The 24,812-nt window shown below is 34.1% G+C and overlaps 5 protein-coding genes, 1 long non-coding RNA gene and 1 pseudogene across 8 annotated transcripts; 2 read left to right on the forward strand and 5 right to left on the reverse strand.

Moving 5' to 3' along the window:
* Nucleotides 1-4: 4 nt before the first annotated feature.
* LOC104710124 (NADH dehydrogenase [ubiquinone] 1 beta subcomplex subunit 7) lies at nt 5-1,952 on the reverse strand. The gene is made up of 2 exons (XM_010426673.3): nt 1,510-1,952; nt 5-199 (listed from the first exon to the last, which is right to left on the reverse strand). Exon 1 carries the CDS (start codon nt 1,867-1,869, stop codon nt 1,561-1,563), a length of 309 nt encoding a protein of 102 aa, XP_010424975.1. The 5' UTR covers nt 1,870-1,952; the 3' UTR covers nt 5-199; nt 1,510-1,560.
* Nucleotides 1,953-2,082: 130 nt separating this feature from the next.
* On the reverse strand, nt 2,083-5,187 carry LOC104710125 (protein NRT1/ PTR FAMILY 8.3). The gene is made up of 4 exons (XM_010426674.3): nt 4,632-5,187; nt 4,073-4,390; nt 3,141-3,697; nt 2,083-3,057 (listed from the first exon to the last, which is right to left on the reverse strand). The coding sequence occupies exons 1-4, from the start codon at nt 4,686-4,688 to the stop codon at nt 2,235-2,237; spliced, it is 1,755 nt and encodes a 584-aa protein (XP_010424976.1). The 5' UTR covers nt 4,689-5,187; the 3' UTR covers nt 2,083-2,234.
* A 2,922-nt stretch (nt 5,188-8,109) lies between these two features.
* LOC104714890 (putative F-box protein At2g02030 pseudogene) lies at nt 8,110-9,391 on the reverse strand (annotated as a pseudogene).
* Nucleotides 9,392-10,116: 725 nt separating this feature from the next.
* On the reverse strand, nt 10,117-12,712 carry LOC104710126 (protein NRT1/ PTR FAMILY 8.4). Of its 3 annotated transcripts, XM_087464329.1 has the most exons (7): nt 12,610-12,712; nt 12,232-12,334; nt 11,908-12,125; nt 11,320-11,795; nt 11,243-11,283; nt 11,093-11,154; nt 10,123-11,000 (listed from the first exon to the last, which is right to left on the reverse strand). In XM_087464329.1, exons 1-7 carry the CDS (start codon nt 12,664-12,666, stop codon nt 10,353-10,355), a joined length of 1,605 nt encoding a protein of 534 aa, XP_087320455.1. In that variant the 5' UTR covers nt 12,667-12,712; the 3' UTR covers nt 10,123-10,352. The 3 variants fall into 3 exon arrangements, with proteins under 3 accessions (XP_087320454.1, XP_087320453.1, XP_087320455.1); XM_087464328.1 differs by lacking the exon at nt 12,610-12,712 and adding an exon at nt 12,415-12,533 and having other exon boundaries at nt 10,117-11,154; nt 11,243-11,795; XM_087464327.1 differs by lacking the exon at nt 12,610-12,712 and adding an exon at nt 12,415-12,527 and having other exon boundaries at nt 10,117-11,795.
* Nucleotides 12,713-14,492: 1,780 nt separating this feature from the next.
* LOC104710128 (glutamate decarboxylase 4) lies at nt 14,493-17,202 on the forward strand. Its single transcript, XM_010426677.3, has 6 exons — nt 14,493-15,121; nt 15,233-15,638; nt 15,717-15,931; nt 16,012-16,265; nt 16,353-16,405; nt 16,532-17,202. Exons 1-6 carry the CDS (start codon nt 15,036-15,038, stop codon nt 16,988-16,990), a joined length of 1,473 nt encoding a protein of 490 aa, XP_010424979.1. The 5' UTR covers nt 14,493-15,035; the 3' UTR covers nt 16,991-17,202.
* A 1,128-nt stretch (nt 17,203-18,330) lies between these two features.
* LOC147937578 (uncharacterized) lies at nt 18,331-19,008 on the reverse strand. The gene is made up of 4 exons (XR_015565767.1): nt 18,873-19,008; nt 18,715-18,781; nt 18,544-18,606; nt 18,331-18,439 (listed from the first exon to the last, which is right to left on the reverse strand). It is a non-coding gene; the product is annotated as an uncharacterized LOC147937578 (long non-coding RNA).
* A 2,533-nt stretch (nt 19,009-21,541) lies between these two features.
* Nucleotides 21,542-23,451, forward strand: LOC104710129 (uncharacterized). The gene is made up of 4 exons (XM_010426678.3): nt 21,542-21,828; nt 22,050-22,231; nt 22,346-22,415; nt 22,867-23,451. Exons 1-4 carry the CDS (start codon nt 21,750-21,752, stop codon nt 23,271-23,273), a joined length of 738 nt encoding a protein of 245 aa, XP_010424980.1. The 5' UTR covers nt 21,542-21,749; the 3' UTR covers nt 23,274-23,451.
* The last annotated feature ends 1,361 nt before the right edge of the window (nt 23,452-24,812 follow it).

Genomic DNA, 24,812 nt, shown 5'->3' on the forward strand with positions numbered 1-24,812 from the left:
CAAAAAGATGAGTTTTGCATCTTATTTTTTTTGGGGAAACCCCTCACCAGAGTTAACAAGAGAGAAAAAACAAAAAAGAAGATAAGAGAATCTTGAACATTCACATCTGAAAATGTAGCAACAATTTTTTTTCATCACTAACAAGAAGAAAAAGATTGAAAAAGCAGAGCCCCAACTTCTTCACAGTTCCAGAGAATCCCTGTCCAAATATATTTCAGAGTGTGAATTAGTAGGACTCAGAAGAATGAGAATAAAGAATCAAATCAGAAGAAACAAAATCATTGAAATGTTGAGAATCTTAGACAAAAATACATTTAGCGGTCTGTCTTTAGAACAGAGAGACACTCATTGGTGTCAAATCATATTGGCAATATACAATGAACAAGTAGTGAGCACATAAGAACGATATGAAAAAGGAAAGAAACACACAAGCATGCAAGAATACTCAATGGCAAGTGAGAACTAGAAGGTCCAAGGGAATCTTTTCTGTAGCTGTTGTGACATAAATATCTGTATATAAATATCCACCAGATCAACAAGTGTATCTCTTGCAGAATCAATAAAGCAGAAGATGTTCAGGCACAGGTAAGTTAGTAGTTGGTGCTGTAATTTTGCAATACTTCTTAAGGATTTACAAGTAACACAAAGTGACTGTACCTATTCTTAGCCCATGAATATCTGAGACACAATTTACAAGTTCACTAAAGATATAGATCTAGCATAAGAATTCAAAGCCTAGAAGAGTGAGAACATAAATCGAACAAAAAAGACATACTAACGAATTGAGTTATGTCTAGTTAATCAGTGACACACTGCTGTATCCTTTTAAGGGTCTGTAACACAACGTGACGACTATAACAAATGCTAACCATGATATCTGAGACACAATTTACAAGTTCATAGAACATAAAACAAGCAAAATAAGTTGTACACATAAAAGATTATATAGTCTAACGAATTGAACTATGTCCTGTTAACCAGTGTGAAACACACTTAAATCCTCTTATTAATAAACAAGTAGCTAGAGGTTTCAGGAAACTAGTGCTATACTGAGTACTTATAAGACTAATTTATTAAGCTGTGAATGAGAGAAGGAAACAACAGGAACTCTTTCAAGACTAATGAAACAAAATCTGCAGACAAACTTAGTCAATGATGGAATTATCCTTATCCAAACTTCAGATATCATAGAGATGGTTTCCAAAAACAAGTAAAAGTCCAGACATTTTTCCCTATAACATGATTGATACAGCACGATTGTTCAAGAAATAGAATCCAAATGTGGTCAATGTTGTTCACACGAGAGGCAAAACTGGAGCAATCACAGTAGGAAAATGGAGAAATTATAATTCAAAACCAAGATAATGCATTACCAATCTCATTTATCCCCAATGGAAACCCTAAATCGAACATGTTGCAGAGGACACAAACCAATCGAATCGAGCATACAAAAACATACACACAAGTTTCCGATTAAAGCAAAAGCCAGCAAGAGCTATATAGACTCACCTGAAATCTGGAATCGGCAAATCGGAGAAGGAATCGAATCGAATCGAGGGGCTAAGCATTAGCAGTTTTAGGGAGAAGAGGGACACCGCTCCCTTGTACTTTATTCTTTTTAGCCAAAGCTTCTTCCTCACGGATCTTCTTCATCGCGAGCATCCTCTCCATGACAAGCTCGTACTCGCACTTCTCGTAAACGTGACGCTCGTCTTCGCATTTCCACGGGAGGAAAAACTCAGCCTGACGACACTTGTTGAGAGGAATCAACAGATGAGCGCACTGATCTCTTGAACCCAGCGGTATTTTAGCTGCAGACATCTCTTCCTGCGTTGCGATCATCTTCTTCGATGAACCTGGAACCTCCATTTTTTTCTTTTCTCGATCCCCAAACCTTCAAACAAACAACAATACTCTGATTCTTTTCACTTTCTCCGATTTGATCTGACCCGGAGATAGTCAGATTCTTTTGTTCCGGGTCATTTTAAATGGGCTCATTTGATTTGAAAAGCCCATTTGATTTACTTGTATAGTTTCTCTTTATTTAGTATTCCGACCCTGGATTGTGTGTAATATTGCAAATGCGACTTGAACTTTTTTAATTTCAAAGAAAAAGTACACAATGTTCTGGTAGAGATACTGGACAGTCACAGAACAGATACAGACAGTTACAGTTGAAGGAAGCAAGCTTTGTATGTAATGAAAGGAGAGAAAAAAAAAAGACAACAACATTACTATGAAGCTTTCTTCTGCTTATACCTAGCAGCAGAGAAGTAGTAAACCGCCATGTTCACAAGGCTAAGACCAGCCAAAAGCCAGAAGAAGTAATCCAGATGACCTGAATTGAGATTATCTGAAATCCAACCTTGTTGGCCATTCATTGTTGTGAAGTAAGTCACGAGTGTGAGGATCAACGAGCTCAAGTAGTTCCCAAGAGCATTGGTTAATAGAGCCAAGGCACTGCACAAGCTTCTCATTGCGTCTGGAGATTGGTCGTAGAAGAATTCTAGCTGACCGATGAAGTAGAACACTTCACCTGCACCGAGAATGAAGTACTGCGGGATCTGCCATAAGACGGATATCGGAACCGGGGCTCCAGACTCGACTAGTCCGAGGTCGTTGGCCATGTGGAGACGGATGATTTCGACAACGGCTGCAGCTGCCATACAGAGAACAGAGACAAATAGACCGATTCCCATTCGTTGTATCTCGGTGAATCCTTTGTCTACTCCTGTGAACCGTCTTGCAAAAGGAACGATGAACCGGTCGTAGAGAGGAACCCAGATGATAACACTAGCTGTGTCGAATGTCCCGAGTGCTGCTGGAGGAAGCTGGAAAGATCCAATTTTGCAGTTCATGGCACGGCCTTGTTGAACAAACATTGTTGACATTTGTGCGTATACAGCTGAGAATATGATCCCGGATACCCAGATTGGGAACATTCGAATCAGAATCTTAAGTTCTTCAACTTGCGTTACAGTGCATAGTCTCCACGAGTTGGAAAAATCTCCAGACTTTAACTCTTCTTCTGAGATAACAGCGGCTTTGTCAAGATACCTGCATCATATCGGTGACCTTGTCAAACCAAACAAAGCTATACGTTCCTCGAAAGTTAATGAAGCGGATTAATATTTTTTTACTTGCTATCATTGGTATGCTCGATCTTTCTACTTCCAGCAATAGCAGAGCTCTTGTCTTGTGTTTCATACAGAAGCGTGGGGTCTTCAGGGACTTTGACAGAAGATTTCCGGAATGAAGCAACCACGACTTGTGAAATCCGAGTTATAGGACTTCCTCCAGGCTTCTGAAACCTATAAAGTGGTGTGCCAAAGAAGAAACTTGCAATGGCGAGTCCCATGAACACGGTTGGTATCCCAAAACCTAAACCCCACCCGCGATTCTCTTGAATCCAAACTAGAAGACTAGATGACACAAGTGCTCCAATATTGATTGAAAAGTAAAACCAGTTGAAGAAGGAAGCTTTTCTAACACGTTCACGCGAGTCCGTGTCATCAAACTGATCTGCACCAAAGGATGAGACACACGGTTTGATACCTCCAGTGCCGAGAGCGATCAGGTAAAGCCCGCCAAAAAACATTGCATACTGAGCTGGCGTTGCTGATGGACAAAAATCACCAATGCATTCCGCTGGCTTCAATGCCGGAACTGAAGCTGAAAGAGTAAGCGCCGACATCCCCTAAACGAAAACAAAACCAATCAGTAACCAGAGCAAACAAACCAAAACATGATACTTTAAATCAATTCTGAAACCATTAAAGTAGGATTTCAATACATGCTTACTAACTACTCTCTAGACTCTTAACCAACATACAGAGCTATGATATGCTCAAATCAGTTCTAGGGTGGACATAGTAAGTCGATTGTGAAATCAGTAAACTAGGATAGTTGCTCTCTAACCAACATACAGAGCTCTAATATGCTATCAATCATAGGGTGAACATAGTAGACCTATAGCTAAGTCTTGACCAACTATGTCTTGGCTCACAAAATCACAAGTCTTGCAAAGCCATTGTTGCAAACAAACAAACATGGTTATAAGAAAAACACTTACGATGAAATAAATCCCAGAGAAACAAGCGATGGTCCAGTATCTTCCCCAGTAAGCATCGGCTAAGATAGCTCCAATGAGAGGAGTAAGATAACAAGTCCCTTGCCATGTGGTAACGTTTGTAGCAGCAGAAACGTTTCCTTGATGAAGCTTAGTGGTGAGGTAAGTGATTAGATTCCCAGCAATACCATAGTAAGCTAGCCTCTCACAGCATTCATTACCAAGAATGAAAGGACAAGCTTTCCAGTTCCCTGTTTTCTCCTTTAATGGTGGGTTCCCATTAAAGTCAACCGAACCATCTTCAGCATACAATTTCGCTTCCTGGTTCAAAAACAAAATCACAAAACTTCAAAAACATTGGAATCATCACCAAAATATAAGAACAACACTGGGATCAGATAAAACAGTGATTACCCAGAAACTATCTCAATAAACCCAGAAATGAAAAGTATAAGATCAACCTAAAGCCCAGATTTTTTTTTTTTTTTTGGGAATTCAGCAAAAACCTTAAACATGCGAAATCAAAATTAGCCTAACCTAATTAATCAGAAATTGAACAAACCTGTAAAATTAAACCTTCTTCGATGAGAGGTCTTTGCTCTTCTTCGATGGAACCCATCGTCTGAATCTTCGCTACGAAACCAAATTTAGATTCCTCCTTACGTTAAAGCAAGCTATCTGTATATACTCTTTATTGTATTTCTTGGAAGACGTGACGCCTTTTTTATTTTACTTTTCCCGGCGACTTTTTTTGGAATCTAACTGGAAATAAAAATCAAAACTGGATAAATAAGCAACTAAAATCTATAATGTTGAAAAAAAAAACTAAACTGAATCTAATTGGAAATTATAATTATAATGAGTTTATGACGTATAAGATAGAATTGTGGATCGATTTATCCATGTGTCAAGTTGTTGGTAAAATATGAATTTACTTTAAAAATAGCTAAAAATATTCAGAAATAGAGTATACAATTTTAATGAGAAAATTCATAAATGAAATAAACCAAAATAAAAAAATTATCCAATTGGAAAAGAAAAACAATCAAAACTGGATAATAAACAACAAAAATTGGAACCTTTTATAATTTTTTTACTGTATTATTTATTTTTGTGACGTATAATAGAATTGTAGATTGATTTGTCCATGTCTTTTTGTTCCAAAAAAAAAAAAAAAAATTTGTTCATCAGTCCATGTCTCAAGTTGTTGGTAAAATATGATTTCAATTTAAATATAACCAAAAATATTTAGAAATATACGTTAAAAGAGAAAATCATAACAGTTGGAGATAAACCAAATATCACTAACAAGAATTGTCGTCTCTTCCCATTATATCACTAATTTTGGTCCACATATATAAAAAGTAAAAAGACATATTAAACGGTAATTGTATAACAATTATGCTTCATCTTTTATTTTGTATTTTATGAATTTGTATACTAATTATTATTTGTATACTAAACGGTAATTGTATAACAATTATGCTTCATCGTTGTCTTAATTTTCATGCGACAGTATATTCTCTACATTAAAAATTTAATTTTGTAGAATTATTGCACAAAGTTATTAAAAAGATATTTAATATTTAATTATAAATGTATTATTTATTCATACTAAACCATTTTTCATAACCAAGTGAATTAAGAGATGATAATGGTTTAGGGATCGATAACAAGTGAAATAGAGTATATATAGATTGAAGAGAAAATAAGACGATGGATGATGATGTACGCCACCTCAAGTAATTGTTATTAATATTAATAATTACGGTTATGCGACGAAATATAATTTATCATGTTACATGCTGTATACTCTAACCCCACGTTAATGAAATATATATATAAATATATATATATATATATATATATATATTTATATAAGCAACTAAAATAAACTGAATCTAAATGGAAATTTTAGTTATTATGAGTTTATGATGTATAATATAGAATTGTGGATTGATTTGTCCATGTCTCAAGTTGTTGGTAAAATATAATTTTAATCCTAAAATAGCAAAAAAATATTCAGAAATCAGAAAGAATACACGTAAAAAAATTTAAATAATAATAACTATACGTTAAAAAGGAGAAAATTCATTTCGTTTTTTTTCAGTTTTGGTTTTTCTCCAAGTGCTGCGATTTTCCTCTTTTTGTGTATATAGATTTTTAATTTAAATCACTGTATAGTATTAAAATTTTGTGAAAAACTAGATCAATAATCTACGGATTACGTGGAACTATAATTTGTTTATTATTAATATAAACTACTGAATATAATTATAGTTATTCAATATTAAAAACGTAAATCTATATAGATGTTAAATTTATTTTTTTAAGCGATATATAACTTATCTATTTCTTTTCATATTTTTCATAATTAATTATTTCTTTATTATTCAGTAAACACTCGTCATCTCTTGTAATTATTTTTAAAAATTATTAACCACTATTAATTCACCAAATTATCAATTTTAAATTAATAATTTTTGTAATATATAATTTATTAACCTGAATTGATAAAAATTTACAGAAAACAATCTTTTTGATAAATGATAAAATCTCAATAAATCATTTTTATGATACAGAAGAAGTATAACTTATCACCTTTTATTTGCATTAATCTTATAATCTTAATATATTGTTAATTTACTACGTACTCATCTTAATTTTCATAAAAATTAAAAGAAAATAAATCAGCCAAAAGTGTGTTTAATTTTATAATCATCATTAAAAAAATTATAAGAAATTGAAATGCGTCCGTTAGTTTATTAATTTATTAAATTGAAGATAGAAAAACCTCAAGGTGAGATCCAACATCGTCGAGTTGGAAGAAGGAATTGCAGATCGAGAAAGATAAAAGATCCGCAAGGTGAGATCGAAGATCAAAGATCAGAAAGATTAAAGTAGAAGATCGGCACCTAAAAGAAGGAGATAGACCAATAATTAGGTTTAGTATCATTAAGAATAAAATTATCTTATTCAACTAAAAATTGGTATTTTAAAAAGAATCTTTTTTGAGAATGCCCTTTAATATATAAATTTATATTAATTTTGGAAATTATCATTAATTTTAAAATCATATATATGGATTTTAATAAGATTCTCATAAAGGTATTTTAGTTCGTTGGAAAGCTGAAGAAATAAGGTTTTATTTACCTAAAGATACATAAATTTTTAAAATTTCAATTTTCGTAAAAGCTGAGATCCAAGTGTTTGTGGGAAGAATTTTACGTTGTGGAATTGTTTGTGTGGATTTGTACATAATAATCATATGTGGTTCATGTAGTTTCACTTGATGGATTGATAATTAATCAAAATAAAATTAGATCAAATATCCGATGAAAAAAAATGAAGAATTATACGATTTATCTAATTAAATCTTATGATCGAATTTCAGTTTGAGTTGTCCTTTTTTTTTTTTTGGGACAAAGCAGATTAAGTTGTCCATGGCTCAAATTGTAAGTCAAAAGACTGTTCAATACTAATAGCAAGAGCAAATCTTGGTAAATAAAACCTACAGCCAAAATAGGGGGCCATAACTTTCAAGTAGTACCACAAAGACCATATAACTTTTAATTTGCAACACAAAGTCCCACAAATATTGAAAGTACACACATGAGCCTCCATGGCACTAAACCTTCTTGTGAGTGTACTTCACAGAGAAGAAGACAAAAACTGGTATGTTAATAAATCCAAGACAGACCACAAGCCAGAAGTAGTCAAGATGGCCATTGTTAATGCTGACGGAAGGAATCCAACAATCTTTGCCGCTCAAATACGCCCACAAGCGTAATGATCATCGAGCTCAAGTAGTTTCCTAGTGTGTGGTAGTGAGAAGAGCCCAAGCACTACACAAGCTTCTCATTGAATCTGGAGACTGACTGCTCATAGAAAAACTCAATTCGCCCGACAAAGAAGAAAACTCCAGCAGTGCCCATAACAAAAATTTGATATTCATTAAAGTTGTTGGATTATGAACATATAAAACTGCCCGGTTTTTTTATTTTTCTCCAGAAAAAAAAAGCTACAAGCCTACAACTCTGCTAAAACTTTATGGGAAAAGTGAAAGTTTGAAAATAAGGACATACTAAGCCGTAGTAACCAGAAAAATACAAATGACAAACTGAAGAGTTAGGATCAAGATCGAGGGCAACAAGATTATCTTGATAGCGAAGTGAAAGGATGACTTTATTGGTGTCCCTAGAAATGGTTAAAGGTATGAGAGACTGCGAGGTGACACCAGCAAACCAAGTGGAAGTAGAATGCAAATCAACTGAGAAGATCCTCTCCCATGTGTTGTCTTCAACTCTCCACCAAAACTCTTGCTTGCAATCTCCCTTCAACTCTGAAATGCAGAGACGACCATCGAGATTGCATAAAGTCACCAGGGGCATCACGGGTAATACAAGGTGGGGTTGGGATGACTTGAGATATCTCCGTGTGTATATCAAAAACTATGAGTTTGGTATTTTTTGTTGGATATCCATCTTTATCTCCCGTGAGCCAATAGAGTGATCCGTTTGCAAACACTGGCCTCTGATATAACAAGATATTATGATGATCAAGTGTAGTAGTATTCACGAACCTCCATTTTTTTACCTCTAAATCCAAAACCTCGCACGTAGGAGTAGTAGTAGGAGAAGTATTATACATCCATACTAGTTTATACCTTCCATTAACGCTGTCTTTTCCAAATCCAAAATAAGAAACCGACATGATTGGATCTAGAACAGGATTTGGATCTTGAACTGGCTCCAGCTCTACCTCCGGGCTTGGATTGTAAATACAAAGCCGTTGAATTCTCGATAGAGGGAGTTCTATGAACATTGTGGTGGCCGAATTTATTACTTCCACTGCTCTTTTAGTGTCGTAGAAGCAGACAAGACCATCGCAGCTCTCGGAAATCTCGAGAAACCCCTTAAATTCGAATTCCAAAGCTTGTTTATCTACCACAGAAGGTGACTTCTTCTCCACGGCAACTGTTTTTAAAAAGAGAGTGTCTTCCGTACGTTCTTTAAAATCATCACAGACAAAAAGGAGTTTGCACCCTTTGCTTTTTTCAAGAGCCATGTGTCTTTCCCTGAAATCTCTTGACCTGATCACAGTTCTCCACTCTTTCGACACAGTTTGGAATCTCATGAGCGATCTCACCGGAAGCTTCATCATGATTTCTTCGACGACGACATCGTTAGGTATATGAATCTTCTCAGACTCTCTTCTTCTTTGTTTGATTTCTTTTCTTGCAGACAAAGCAACTTGTTTGATCGTAAGGAGTTTCTGAGTTTTCTCCACCGACTTCATGTCTCTTCTTCTTACTCTCGTGAATTCAATGTGAGCCGAATTTATCAAGTTTTCTTATGTCATGCCTCGACTACTCTTTATATAATAAACACCAATCCTAATCATTTTAGAAAACACTTAACTTTTGATAGCTCCTTTGAACCTTATCTCTTGAATCACAACTTGATTAGGATTAATATTGCTTCTTTCTCAAGCTAACTTCAAGCTTGAACCAACAAATTCCAGCAGAAAAAGGAACTGACATAAGTACATAACTTACATTAACGCTATCTTCTCTTTGTTTCTAAACAAACGATCTTATGTTTACCGGTTTAGAACTAACTTAGATCATCATTCATTTACCTTTTTCATTTTCTTGATAATAAAAAAGGAAAAACAAACAACTTCTTTTTTTTTTTTAGGATGATTAATTTGGGCTAATCCTCTAATGATTGCTATTGGTTCATTGATTTATAAATTCTTATTGGATTTGCAAATAAGAATTTATGAATTTACAATAATAGTTGAAGAGAACTGTGGATTTGTTCATAATAATCATGAATTCATAATAATAATTCCAAACCTAAAGAGACCTAAAATTTACATTCTCAATTCTCGTAATTAAGGTTGAGATCCGAGTATGGTGTGAGAATTGTACGTTGTGGAATTGTTAATAATAATAATCATAAATTCATAATAATCAACTGATATAAAATTAAATCAAATATCAAATATCTATAATGAAAAGAAAAAAAGATAATATAATAAGATTTATCTAATTATAACCTTTATGATTGAATTTTAGATTGAGTTGTCTATGGCTCAAATTAGTCAAAAGTCTTAAAACTAAGAACAAAATCTACAGCCAAAACAGAGGGCCATAACTTTCAGTTTGTACCACAAATACCTATAACTTTCAATTTGCGACACACTACAAATTTTGAAAGTACACACAAGAGCCTCCATGACAATAGATAGATATCTTAAGCAGAAAAAAAAAAAGAGATCAAACCTTTTTGTGAGTGTATTTCACAGAGAAGAAGACAAAAACCGGTATGTTAAAAAATCCAAGACAGACCAAAAGCCAGAAGAAGTAGTCAAGATGGCCATTGTTAATGTTGTCTGAAGGAATCCAACAATCTTTGCCGCTCAAATACGCCACAACTGTAATGATCATAGAGCTCAAGTAGTTTCCTAATGTGGTAGTGAGAAGAGCCCAAGCACTACACAAGCTTCTCATCGAATCTGGAGACTGCTCATAGAAAAACTCGATTCGTCCAACAAAGAAGAAAACTCCAGCTGTTCCCATAAGGAAATACTGAGGGATTTGCCAAAAGATGGTTAATGGAACAGTGTCTCCACTTTCCACTAGATCAAGATCTCGGGCTAACTGTAACCGAACCGTCTCAACGATAGCTGCAAATGTCAAGCTCAAGACAGAGACAAAAAGTCCAATCCCCATTCGTTGTAGCTCGGTGAATCCTTTAGCTAAGCCTGTGAACCGTCTCACACAGGGAACGATGATGCGGTCATAGATTGGGACAGATATAAGGACACTTGCAGTATCAAACATCCCGAGAGTAGCTGGAGGGATCTCAAATGAGCCGATGGTTCGTCTCATGGACCGTCCTTGTTGAACAAAGAGAGTGTAAATCTGTGAATGGAGGACTGAGAAGATGATTCCTGAGGCCCAAATGGGGAACAAACGTAACATAATTTTTACTTCTTCGACTTGAGTCACTGTACAGAGCTTCCATGGATCAGATTTGGCTTCTCCTTCTGATATAATTGCGGCTTTGTCAAGAAACCTGCACATTGATATGAAAAGGTTAGATATAAAGTCTAATGCTCAATTTAAAAATAAGAAATGAGAGGGAAAAAATATTTTCTTGTAACCGTCCGTGTGCTCTATCTTGCAGTCTCCAGTATTTGAAGAGCTCATATCCCATGTTTCAAATAAATGTGTGTGGTACTCTTCAGAGAACTTGAGATTCAAGTTACGGTATGCAGCAACAAGAACTTGGCAGACTCGAGTAATCGGGCTACCTTTAGGTTTCTGAAATCTATAAAGTGGCGTGCCAAAGAAGAAACTTATGGTAGCAAGTCCCATGAACACGGTTGGTATCAAGAATCCTAATTCCCATCCACAATTCTCTTGAATCCACACTAGAACAGTAGATGAAACAAACGCACCAACGTTGATGGTGAAGTAAAACCAGTTAAAGAAAGAAGCTTTTCTGACTCGTTCGCTTGGATCAGTCTTGTCAAACTGATCAGCACCAAAGGATGAGACACATGGTTTGATTCCTCCTGTTCCAAGAGCGATAAGGTAAAGCCCTGAAAATAAAACGGTGGACTGAACCGTTGTTGCTGGTGGACAAAGAGAGCCAATGCATTTTGCTGGCTTAAGACCAGGAACTGAAGCTGAGAGTGTCAGTGCAATCATTCCCTAAAAACCAAGTCAAAAATACAGAACATATCAAGCAAAGAACATAACCAGAAAGACTGGATTAGTGAGTGAGACTTGGGTAGCTAATAGTAAACGTATAGCTAAAGCTTACGGCGAAATAAATGGCAGAGAAACAAGCAATAGTCCAATATCTTCCCCAATAAGCATCAGCTATTAAAGCTCCAATAAGAGGAGTGATGTAACATGTCCCTTGCCACGTCATGACGTGTCTAGCCGCAGCAACATTGGTCTCATGCAACTCATTTGTGAAGTAAGTGATTAGATTCTTGGCAATGCCATAATAAGCCAACCGTTCGCAGCATTCATTTGCTGCCAGCAAAACATAATTAATACCAATTTTTTAGAGATTAAAAACAGAACATGAGAGAGAATACGTACAAGAAGTATTACAAGTGAAATAAAACAAAGTTTTTACCAAAAATGAATGGACAAGCTTTCCAGTTTCCTATTTTCTGTTTCAACGGTGGGTTTCCATAAATATCTATTGAACCATCTTCAGCATACAATTTCAATTCTTCCTGTTTAAAAATAAAATAAATTCAGACATGCTTTGGCTTGAACAAATAGTTACAGAGACAAGAGGTATGTCAAAGCTTACTTTAACTTCAGTTTGAAGCATTTCAAGGGACTAAGAAAAATATTGGAATTGAAGAGATACATATCAATTTGAGCAAACATATATCTAGATTCTAGAGTCTAGAGGAAAAAAAATATAATTCTGTGAATTAATTCAGTTGAAAATTAAAAAAACGTAAATAGATAATCAAAATTAGATAGACCTATGAGGTTGAACCTGTATGAGAGATTCTTCAGCTTCTAGCAATGACACTTCTTCATCAATGGAACCCATCTTTTTTTACTTTGCTTGAACATGACAATCTTCACGCAAGCTGATTTATGCTTCTTCACGAAGAATACATTCAAAAATGATTCTCGCACTCACCAAAGTTGTGGTGTGAGTGGTCAGTGACAGTCACCACAGAACCACATTCTTTGTATTTTATTACAAAATAAAAGGAATGTAAAACCAAATAAACAAAAAATAAAGAGTGTGAATGCGTTTTAAATTATTCACAAATGTGGTTCAAAGTAAAAAAAGAGTGGGTTTCTTAATTGTCTTTGTTAGGCCAGTCTAAAACCTCCAAAAAATTGAATAACAGATATATTTTCTAACGTCTTAGTCAAGTAATCTCTTTTAACTTTTGTAATTAAAATTACTTCTCTTTGTAATCTAAAAACTTAAGGAGCACATGCAATTAGATTACATACATTAGTTACATACTCCCCATTGTTAAATTTAGTCTTTTGGCTTTGAAATGTTTTGCTAATGTCACCGACCAAATATTGGGATAAATGACAATAACCAACAATATATATATATATATATATATATATATATATATATATCTATGAATAGAAATGTTAAATTTTATTATAAAAAAAAGTTATTTACAAAAAAAAAGGAGAAACGAACAAATGAATTTTGAAAACTGGAAATGATATGTTTTCAGTTGTAAAACTAATAATATGTCTTGTGTTTGCTTTACCTAATCAGCGATTGGTGATGACAACAACAACGTTCTAACTTTTGGATTATCGAATTCTTTTTCTATAAAACAAATTTGTGGTTTATTGAATATGAAACGAATAGTTTTGATCGTCAAAATTTTATCGTTTTCGTTGAACTATTGACCACAAAATAGAAAAGATTCGGTCGCTAATAGTTGACTAGTAGACACAAAACCGAACAGAGCATGTTTTAATTGGCCATTTCAAAAGTCTGCGTTGCATTAATTAAGGAAGGTCAGAAGAACTTAAGAGAAGTAAACCGGTGGCGGTAACACGTAATTGCCGGTATAACCTTATTCGCCGAATGGCGTCTACATTAGCCAACGCGTTTTATTTGAGAGTGACTGATGTCTGATGGGTTCGCGACTTTTATTATTCCTTTATTCATATACCAGTTATGTCCCATTCACTCCTTTCTAATTACGTATTACTACCATATTCACAAATTTTGTTATTTTCTCGTTAATCAATTGCACGAGACAACAAAATTAATATAACAAAACTATTGTAACTAACAAAATTAATACACGTATACACCCCCATGAATCCATGATCGATAATATCATATGTACAATTCTTTCAATGTTGGCCCCAAAAAAAGAAAAAGATATTTTTTTTTGTCGAAAAGACGATTGCATGTTTGTAACTTGTAATTAACTCAAGCTAGGGCTAGTCTAATATATGATTTTCATGGGAAAGATAATCTGGAAACAATTCTTAAGGTTGGAGTAGTATTCAACATAATTAACCCAAGCTAAGGCTAGTCTAAAGCTAGTCTAAACATGTGGGAGGTTTGATGCATCCCCTAACTTTATTTGTTAATTTAGGTCAGTCTATGGGTTTGATCGTTTGATGTTATTTGAATCTTTTTACTTCAGAGCTGGCGATAATAATACTACGACATCTTACAACAAAAAGTCAATAGATCTTACAACAAATGGTCAATGTCCTTTAGTATTGATACCAATATAAAGTTCGAATTTGGTTTCTAACTTATTTACGGTCTATATTAAAATACACTAATAGCAAAAAAAAAAAAAAAAAAGAGAGAGAAAAAAAAGGATCACGAAAACTATATAATCTGGTCACATTTTACGCGTTTGTAATGTTCACATAACTGAAAGTGCAAAATTTATCAAGTTACATGATTTTATTACTCATCGCACCAAAGCCAAAGGGTTATGCATGTTTACAAACTTTACGCAAGAGTTGTGAAGAAAACTAATAACTACTAAAATTTCAATACAAAAATGAAAGTCGAATTCGTAGTCGTCGATATAAAATTTGTTTTGTAAAAAGTATTTGTATGTTAAAAGTATTTTCTTTTAAGAAAGAAAAGGTACATTGAAATTAATTAATTGTTAAAAATATTAATTCATTGGTCTTACTATCATAACAAGGAAAAGTCATTGATAGGAAACGTTAGAAAAAGGAGCACATAAATAAAGACTAGCGATGCTTCCTTTCACGTTGCAAACACGAAACGAAGCCAAAGTGCCAAACCATTCTACGTTACTACTATAAATAACATTTGCTCCTCTTCTTCTAATTTCACACAACATTCGTCAACTACAAACAAAACATTACTTCCTCTTGTTCATTTCAAAACCAAAAATCAAAGTTCTAAGCATTCGAGTGAATTCAGAAAAGATGGTTTTGTCTAAGACAGCTTCTGAATCGGATGTCTCAATCCACTCAACTTTTGCTTCTCGTTACGTCCGCAACTCTCTTCCACGGTAACAAGTTGCAACATAATTTTTTTTTTTTTTTTTGTATGATATTTTCATGTTATATAATATATGAATATACTATTTCGTAGTTTTAACTTAATGTATGGTCATCATCAGATTTGAGATGCCTGAGAGCTCAATCCCAAAGGAAGCAGCGTACCAAATCATTAACGACGAGCTAATGCTCGACGGTAACCCGAGGTTGAACCTAGCTTCCTTTGTGACCACATGGATGGAGCCAGAGTGTGACAAGCTCATGATGGAGTCCATCAACAAGAACTACGTCGACATGGACGAGTACCCTGTCACCACGGAGCTTCAGAACCGATGTGTCAACATGATCGCGCGTCTCTTCAACGCGCCTCTTGGTGACGGTGAAGCAGCCGTCGGTGTCGGAACCGTGGGATCGTCGGAGGCGATTATGTTGGCCGGTTTGGCTTTTAAGAGACAGTGGCAGAATAAGCGTAAGGCCCAAGGGCTTCCTTATGATAAGCCTAACATTGTAACCGGAGCCAATGTCCAGGTAAACCAAATCAAAATTGAAGATATCACTCCGGTTTAGGAGTCTCTCCGGTTTGACTCATTTTCCGGTTTAATACAGGTTTGCTGGGAGAAATTCGCAAGGTATTTCGAAGTGGAGCTTAAGGAAGTGCATCTGAGAGAGGACTATTACGTGATGGACCCTGAAAAGGCGGTCGAAATGGTAGACGAAAACACAATCTGCGTTGCGGCCATCCTCGGTTCGACTCTAACCGGTGAATTCGAAGACGTAAAGCTCCTCAACGACCTTCTTGTCGAGAAAAACAAGCAGACCGGGTAATTAAACCAAACCAATAAACAAGCTAATTATCGAATTTTAACCGGTCCGAGTCCGGTCTAACGTTCGCAATTTGCAGATGGGACACGCCAATCCACGTGGACGCAGCGAGTGGTGGGTTTATCGCACCGTTCTTGTACCCGGAGCTGGAGTGGGATTTCCGGCTACCGTTGGTTAAGAGCATTAACGTGAGTGGTCACAAATACGGTTTGGTTTACGCCGGTATCGGTTGGGTTGTGTGGAGAACCAAAACCGATTTGCCTGATGAACTAATCTTCCATATCAATTATCTTGGCGCTGATCAACCCACCTTTACACTCAACTTCTCCAAAGGTACACATTACCACAAATATATAATTTTCGATAGAGTTATATAATTCTTATAGATTAAAGATGTTAATAAATGCTTGTATAAACCAGGTTCAAGTCAAGTGATTGCTCAGTACTACCAGCTCATTCGTCTTGGATTCGAGGTAACTAAACAATAACTCAATAAACATCACGTACTATATATTCAAGTTGTTACTATATATACTTCTTTGACTTAGAAAATTCAAAACTACTATTCGAACTAAACGTTGTGTGTGTGTTTGGTCTAGGGATATCGCAATGTGATGGATAATTGTCGTGAAAACATGATGGTGTTAAGACAAGGATTGGAGAAAACGGGACGTTTCAAAATCGTATCCAAAGAAAACGGTGTTCCGTTAGTGGCGTTTTCTCTCAAAGACAGTAGCCGCCACAACGAGTTCGAGGTGGCCGAAACGCTCCGCCGCTTCGGCTGGATCGTTCCGGCATACACGATGCCCGCGGACGCGCAGCACGTCACCGTGCTCCGAGTTGTGATCCGAGAAGACTTCTCTCGAACCTTAGCCGAGAGACTTGTGGCCGATTTCGAGAAGGTTCTCCACGAGCTCGATACGCTTCCGGCGAGAATTCACGCGAAAATGGCTAACGGAAATGTTAAGAAGACGCCAGAGGAGATGCAGAGAGAAGTCACGTCCTACTGGAAGAAGCTGTTGGAGACTAAGAAGACAAGCAAGAACACAATTTGCTGATCAGATTATTACTGTAAACTAATACTATTATTTGTTTTTGTCCTTAATTAAAGATCCATTTAATTTGGACCGTCTTTTATCTTTCATGCTGCTTCGATTATTTTTTGGTTTTTATAAAGTTTTGTGATTTGATATTTGCTGATGAATGGTGATTTATTATGTATTTGAACTAAATAAATTAATGAAATAAAATTTCTATTTTATGTATAAAATTTCTATCTTTCATCACACACTTGTGTTTCAGTTATCCTTTATAGTCATGTTCTATTCCTTTATGTTCGCAGGGACGTTCTCTTCATACACACACTCCCGCTGATCAACTTCTTAATTTTTTCTGATCAAAAACAAAACAGAGTAGTTTGTTTGAAGAAGACAAATGATCGGACTACTATGTTCTTATGGGTTGAAAACTTACTTCTCTAATTCCTCAATCTTTTTTCTTATTTTTTCAGCTTCGACCTTATGGATTAATGGCTTCATCCTTTATCTTCAAAAAAATGTATCGGCCCAATATACACTAAAATATAAAGCCCTTTAGGTCCATAGTCTTTGATTAACAGATGATTGGTAACTTCCATCCACTAATAAATGGATGTACAGCAAACTTTCCTATTATCTCTGCAGAATTAACAGTTTTGCCTTCAGGTTAGTGTTTTCCTCTCTACACCAAGAGTCGTGTAGCTTATTGAAGATTTGAAACATATACCTATAGATAAGCCCTTCCTTTTAGTATAACCGTACAAAAGCCTCGGTGACAGCTTTTGATCTTTGCCCATCCATTGCAAAGCACTACAAATTCAAAGATAGAAAACACTTGTGTATAGATAACTCATCAATAACATGTGAAGAAGGTACAGAAGATCACTGAATTTTTACCTCACGAGACCAATCAAGTGAAGCACCTAAACGCCGTTGTTGTGACATGCATGATTGTATCACCAGACTGGTTCTTCCACTTCCTCAGTGCATAAGAAGTTTTTTAACTCACTTGCTTTACGAATTCTTCACGGCCCAGGTCATGTCTACTCAATCCTGTGTCAGTAGCGGGAACCCACAAAGCATTTACCAGACATTCTCTTCCAACGAATAATTGTATAAGTCTGATCCTTTTTCAGAAGAAAGGCAACATAAGAAGAATCTTATGACCAAAGAAACCTCTATGCATGGCTGATGTCAGCACGTTTCCAGTATGCAAGATTCTAGTAACGTTTGGAGGAGCAGCATCTGCAAGAATGGCGTGTATATGAGAATCAAAAAAAAAAACTAAACAACTCTCTGTAGAGTACTCTAGAGTCTAGGCTAGTCTTAAAAGGTCAAGATTGTGAAAAAGTAGGGTGCTTATTACAATAAAAAAAAAAAAAAAAAAAAAAAAAAAAAAAAAAAAAAGCTGGTTTGGAACTCTTAGCATGAGCCTTGAAAAAGCTAGATTGCTCCCACCATTCATACCACCTAACCAAAACCACGACAGAGATTATTATTATAAATTTATAATCAAAACATTGGAAACAAATCAGTATTGTTTGGTTATTCACTAAATCTTCTTAGACACTTACGATTTTTCAACAGCAGCAGGACTCTATTATTTAGCCATGAGTGGAGATAACTTTTTCTTGTCACTATAAAGAACACATTCATGAATGCAAAAAAAAAAAAATCAGATTCAAATGATACCAAACGAAACCCTTAAAAATCAGATTCTTGCGGGAAAAGAAAGAAAGTGAAACCTTGTCTTCGTTCTTTTTTCTTCCGTTCGAGTTATTTCTCCGTGAAGATCTGCTTCTCCGATTCAGACTGAGAATTATATATTAGGCCAAAAAATATACATTACATATTGACTCAGATATAACAACGGTCGAATCTAAAACAAGAACACTGAGTGTACCATGATTAGGGAAGCTTGCTTGAGATAAACGAAACCTTGTAAAACAGAGTACGACGATCAGATTTTCTTTTTAAAGTTTCATAAGTTTGAAGAAATTAAGAGAGGCCGCCAGAGGAAGAAGAAGAAGAAGAAGACGACACGACATTTTAGGGATTTGTTTTGTATTTATTTTTGTTGATCCGAGGATGAAACTTTTAAATTATTTTTGGTCAGCACAAAGTTAATTATGTTAATCTCAAACATGGGCTTTATATATTAATGTATATTGGACCGACACATCTTTTAAAAGATAAAGGCCCAGACCCATCCCAAATTGAAGCAAAGCAAACCGATAAAGTGCTATCAGAAAATAAAATACTTTATTTCTTTAATAATTTAATAATTTAGAGGCGACCAAACATAAAGAATGTGGGTCCCGCGAATAATACCGGCGCAATTTTTTTTCGTCTTTTCTAATTGGGCCCCACAAGCGTGCCTACATTTGGGCCCATTAAAAAAAAAAGGTTTCTTACTCCGAGAAAAAACAAACAAACAAACATGTCTAGAAGAAAAAAAAAGAACACTACTGTAGTAGTAATAGATCGACAAAAGTAAATATACGTACACTGACAAAAAAAAATCCACGAAAAAAGATTACATATACCACTTAATCACAGACATTAAACATATATAAATTGACATTGTGATTTATACACTCAATCACATTAAACGCACTATTGTTTGTTTCATCACTATTTGTATAGTAGTTTCAAATAGTTAGTTTGTCTCGTGCTTCTCTACTTTCTTCTAACATTTTCTTTTGTTCAATTGCTTTTTTTCTTCTCTCTCTTTTTTCAAACAATATATACAATGTTTTCCCGATTATCGTTGGATTTTTCTTGCAAATCAACATGGTTATTCATTAGCTCAATCAAAACTATATATATATATATATCGTAATGATGAATGTATCGTACGTCCGTCTAAACTGTTTGTATACACCACGACATGTTCTGATTTGATCACTACTACACGACCAAACTTATTCTATAGTGATTACTGATTACATAGCTTCTTCAACAGTGGCAGCCATTCCGAACAATTTCATCATCCTATCATATATCAAATCAGATCAAGTCAAATCGAAAATAAAATTAATATAACTTGAAATAAAGGAGAGATCGATTGTAATAATGGAAGAAGGTAAACGTGAAAGGACGTGACACTACCCCACCATTGTGAAGAATTGAAGAAAAAACACTCACAAAAAGCATACAAAAAAAAGAAGAACGGTTGTTAACCAAATCAGAAGCATAATAGATAATCATGATTTTCAAATAAACAAAATTTCTCCTCGACGTCGAAGAAGAAAACAAAAAGAGTTCTTCTACAATGACTTTTTTTGGTTCAACTAGAGAGGAAACAAAAAAAAAAAAAGAAAAAATAAAGTAGCTAGATATAACAAAACTCTTTATTCTCCTTTGAAATGAAGGGCTATAGTTTACTGAACTGATACATCACTATTTTCTTCCTTTCAAAATGTTATGGTTATATCTTTTATGACTTAACGATCTAATTTACAGCTAATAATGTTGTTATTCTTGAATCTTGATTGACCATGGATATGTTCTTTTTTTACTAGATGTTGATATCAGACATGAATAGTGAAATGTTAAACATTACAACAGTAAGGTTAAATTCTTGTCGTTAGTTTGTATCACCGATGTTTTACCACTGAACTAACGTTAATAAAACAAACACAACATCATCGTCCTTACTCAGACACAGTGAAATGAACATGTCCTATATCAATCATTTTGTAACAGTTATAATTCAAAAAGTGATTTGATAAATAAAGAAAATCAATTCATTAGATACATGATTACAAGAAAATGGCTTACATAATATTAATATTAAAAAATTGATTTCACGAAAATGTAAATAACATTTTACCCACGTATATATATCAGTTACGTTTAATTAATAATTGCCGACAATTTCTACTATTCACTTGTGATATCTTTCTTATTCTAGTATAATCTTGAGTGAGTCAAGTTATAAGATTATTTACTAAATTTGCTTAAAGCGGAACAGTAAATAACAGCATGATGTGATATCATAACCTTTCGCATTATATAAGGTCCCCCATCTAACCAAACCCTAACAAAATTCAAACATTTGTACGGATTAGAAAGGAACATCTCTACTATTAACGTTGAAATGACTATATTGGTAGCTTTTTCTTTTATTTCCTTTTTCCAATTTACTGAGGTGGATAACATATTTATTCAACATAGATTTTAATTTAGTTATAAACCACCCGATCTTTGTTCTAAAAGCTAGTTGTTATAAAAACCATTAATTCAAGTTGGGGAACTCTATAATTTATACGGGAAATGAAGTATGTATATTTATGTAATTGTTATTATATGTTACATGGCAAAAATATGTTATTAAACCATTCACCAATATTATATAGTATACTATATGATTATGACAAGTTAAGTAACTTAGTGAGTTTGTGTATCAATTTCGGCCTGCATGGCTTGTGAGTTCAAATTTGTATAGCGTTTGTTGTTAAGAGAAAAAGAAGGTAATTTAGTAAATTTTCATATGTCAAGGAGAAAAAACACTATCCACCCAACAATTCTTCTTTTGCTTTATTTCTTTTTGCGTTGACTGTATTGAGTACAAATTCGTCTTCATCTTCTAAACCTCTCCACTACTTTTTTTTACTTAAACTTTCTTTTTCCAAAATTATTGTTTATTCTGAGTTACATTCACTTTAGACACAATCCACCAAGATAAATAGGCAACCATATAAGCTTTTGTTATACAAAACAATCAGCAACTAATTCAAAGAGAAAAAACACACACAAAAAAAAAAAAAGAGAAGAGATGAGTGAGCTTCTCTACTCTCTCCCCACTTGGGATCTCCATAACCTTGGATCACTCTTCAAGCCTGACTTCAATCTTGGTATATATACAAATTATATATATATATATATGTATATATATATCTACGTAAATATAATACATATACGCATATGTAATGTAAATAAATATATATATATATATATATCGACGTGCATGTACTTATTTACAAGTTATTCGAGAATTTTTTATCTAAGAAATATGTTAATGACAAATGGTTTTACTATATGACGAGAAGTTAAAAAGTGTAATGTGTGTTTGCAGATACATGTGGTTTCATGAATGGATCGCCGCCGGAACACATTTTCCGATCACCGGATATGGATTACTCTGACGTCTCCACAGGCTACCTCGAAGACGCACTTATCGAGTCCGGTGAGAGAAGCAAAAGGAGACGTCTCTTGTTCGAGGATCCGTCACAATCTCCTAACGTTAACGATTTGCAGGTTTGTGTAATTTCTTGAATTTGTTTTTGCAAATTTTCTTCAATTATCATTTCCAAATGATTTGGTAACAATATAAATATAGCTGTTTTAATTTTAAATTTGTTGAATATGCAGAACGATTGGGGCCTGCATGAGAGTTATAGCTGTTTGAATAGTCAGTTTGTCACACCACATGTTAACACAGGTGAGATCTACTTTTGTTTTATTGTTAATAAATTTTAAAGATATATTAGTCATTGAGAACCCACCTAAGGAAAAAAAAATTTTGAACTTAATTGTCAAATTAGTTGTTTTAAATTCAGCTGACCAACGTTTTCTTATTCGCATGAAGGCACTATTTTAATATTTTGTTTGTCTTAAAAATAAATGAAATAGCATTGCACTTTTAAAAAGATTTGCCTTTTTTTTTTGGTAATCATTTCGTTCAAACATCACTGTGACTTTTACATATTTATGGTCCCAAAACTTCTAAATAGTTTGAGACGGTCTTGCATACAAATGACAGTACATTTTCTTAAAGTAAACTTGTTTTTTGATCCATACGTTGATTCTATTTCCACCCTTAATGAATTTAATTTTGTTACAGAAACTTAGTAAAATATAGCCTTTTAATTAAAATTTTACTAAATATACAGATGAACGTAAAAGTGGGGTCGGTTACTTTGAGGAGACAATATCGACCGCGTATGAGTCTCCCGACACTTCTGTTTCTTCCGGCAGAATTTATGTCCGAGAAAAAACTCCAACCGAACCATCCTCATCCAATTGTGGTAATAAGAACAAAAGACTAATCACGAAACTAGTGTACCCATTTGGATTGGTGAAACCAGGTGGTAAAGAAAATGATGTAACCCTAAATGATATCAACGAAAGAATTTTGATGACTCCGTCTAGACCGGTTCGACATCCTGTAGGAGACTTTGCCTCTCGACCATGCGTCTCTGGCCATGGACCGGGCCTCTCCGGAAAAGCCGTGGTGGCTCTTACTAAGATCCAAACACAAGGGAGGGGTACAATTACTATAATCAGAACAAAGGGATAAACTATGTAATATCGGTAATTAGTTGGGGCTGTTATGTGTAATATAAATGAGGTTTTAGAAAGCCAAAGCGATCATTGGCTATGAGATAAACTTTCAACTTTGTATAGAAAGTTAGGCGAGGTAAATTTTGAAAATGTTGTACAATATCCCGTGGATAGAAATAAACTTATTTTGAATTCTTGGATTTCGCATTTGGAGCTTTTTACTCTTTATACTTTTTTTCAATTAGCAAAGCATGTTGTTATTTATTAAGAGAATATTCACAAGCTATATAAAGTACGATGAGTAAACAAGAATAAAGAAAAAAACAATGAGAATAAAGAAAATAAAGAACCAATGAATAAAAAGAAAAGGAAGAGATGCAATTTTAATAAGTAAAGGGTAAAAAGTAAAAAACAAAGAAAATGATATTTATTCAATTGTTATTTATGTTTGTCAACAATGTATTATATGTAGTTTGATAATACCACTTTTAGATTTTTATACAAATCATTAGTGGTCTACTCTGTAAGCCACTCATGATAATACAACATATACAAGAGAACAGAAAGAAAGAAAATATCTAAGTCATTAACTAAAAGAAATATCAGAATTTTATTTCCTTTTAAAATTTATTGAGCTTTAAAATAAAAGTTCATTGTCTTGTAGGCAAATAACACAAATCCATATTATTTGTGTTGATTTTAAAATAAACGGTAGCCATAGACATACAATAACGTACGTAATGCTTATGTCGGCATGAGCTACTAAGAAGTAAGAACTAGGAAGAAAAAGTAAAAACGAAAAGTGGTAAATGGTCTTTATATACGCCTATTGCCTAAGATACAGTGCATGCATGTGGCTCATCGTTGATTTGGCTAAGTTTTGTGATAATTTTGTATATACTGTAATTAGTAGTAACAAATTAACCTTAATTTAGTGAATGTAAGTTATCTATATTAACATTTTTGAAGTACATTTTGGTTTACTCCCTTTAAATTTTACTTATTTAATTTTTGTTTTACAATAACCCCTAAAACAATTCCATAAATAACATTGAAAAGAAACTCAAATACTAAACTTTCTTAAATTAACCAACATTTGTTACATTTATTGCCATAAAATCTTAACAACACCTATACATTCCGATTTTTCCAAAAACAATTCTACACATAAAAGTTTTCCAAAAACACATTAAAATTTCATCAGCAAAATTTTATTTTGATTTCGGTGAGACGGGTTGGCATTAATGCCATATAGGGAATTAAGTGAAATTGTTTTTTTTTTTAAGCACTTTTAGATGTGTACCACGAGATAAATGTATTACTAGACTATACATATACTACACGGGTTAAAATCTTGAAAACACTACAAAAATCCTATACTTTGAATACTTATATCAAATACCTGTAAAATTTTATATTTTTAAAATCTAATAAATATTCATAACTATACAATCTAAAAATTAATAAAACAATAATAAAATAACAAATAAATACAATATAAATTTAAATTTTTAATATTAAAAATATTGTCCCGCGGTATACCGCGGGTTAAATC

The sequence above is a fragment of the Camelina sativa genome, chromosome 9 (genome assembly GCF_030686135.1).
Source record: "Camelina sativa cultivar CO46 ecotype springtype chromosome 9, ASM3068613v1".
NCBI lineage: Eukaryota > Viridiplantae > Streptophyta > Magnoliopsida > Brassicales > Brassicaceae > Camelina > Camelina sativa.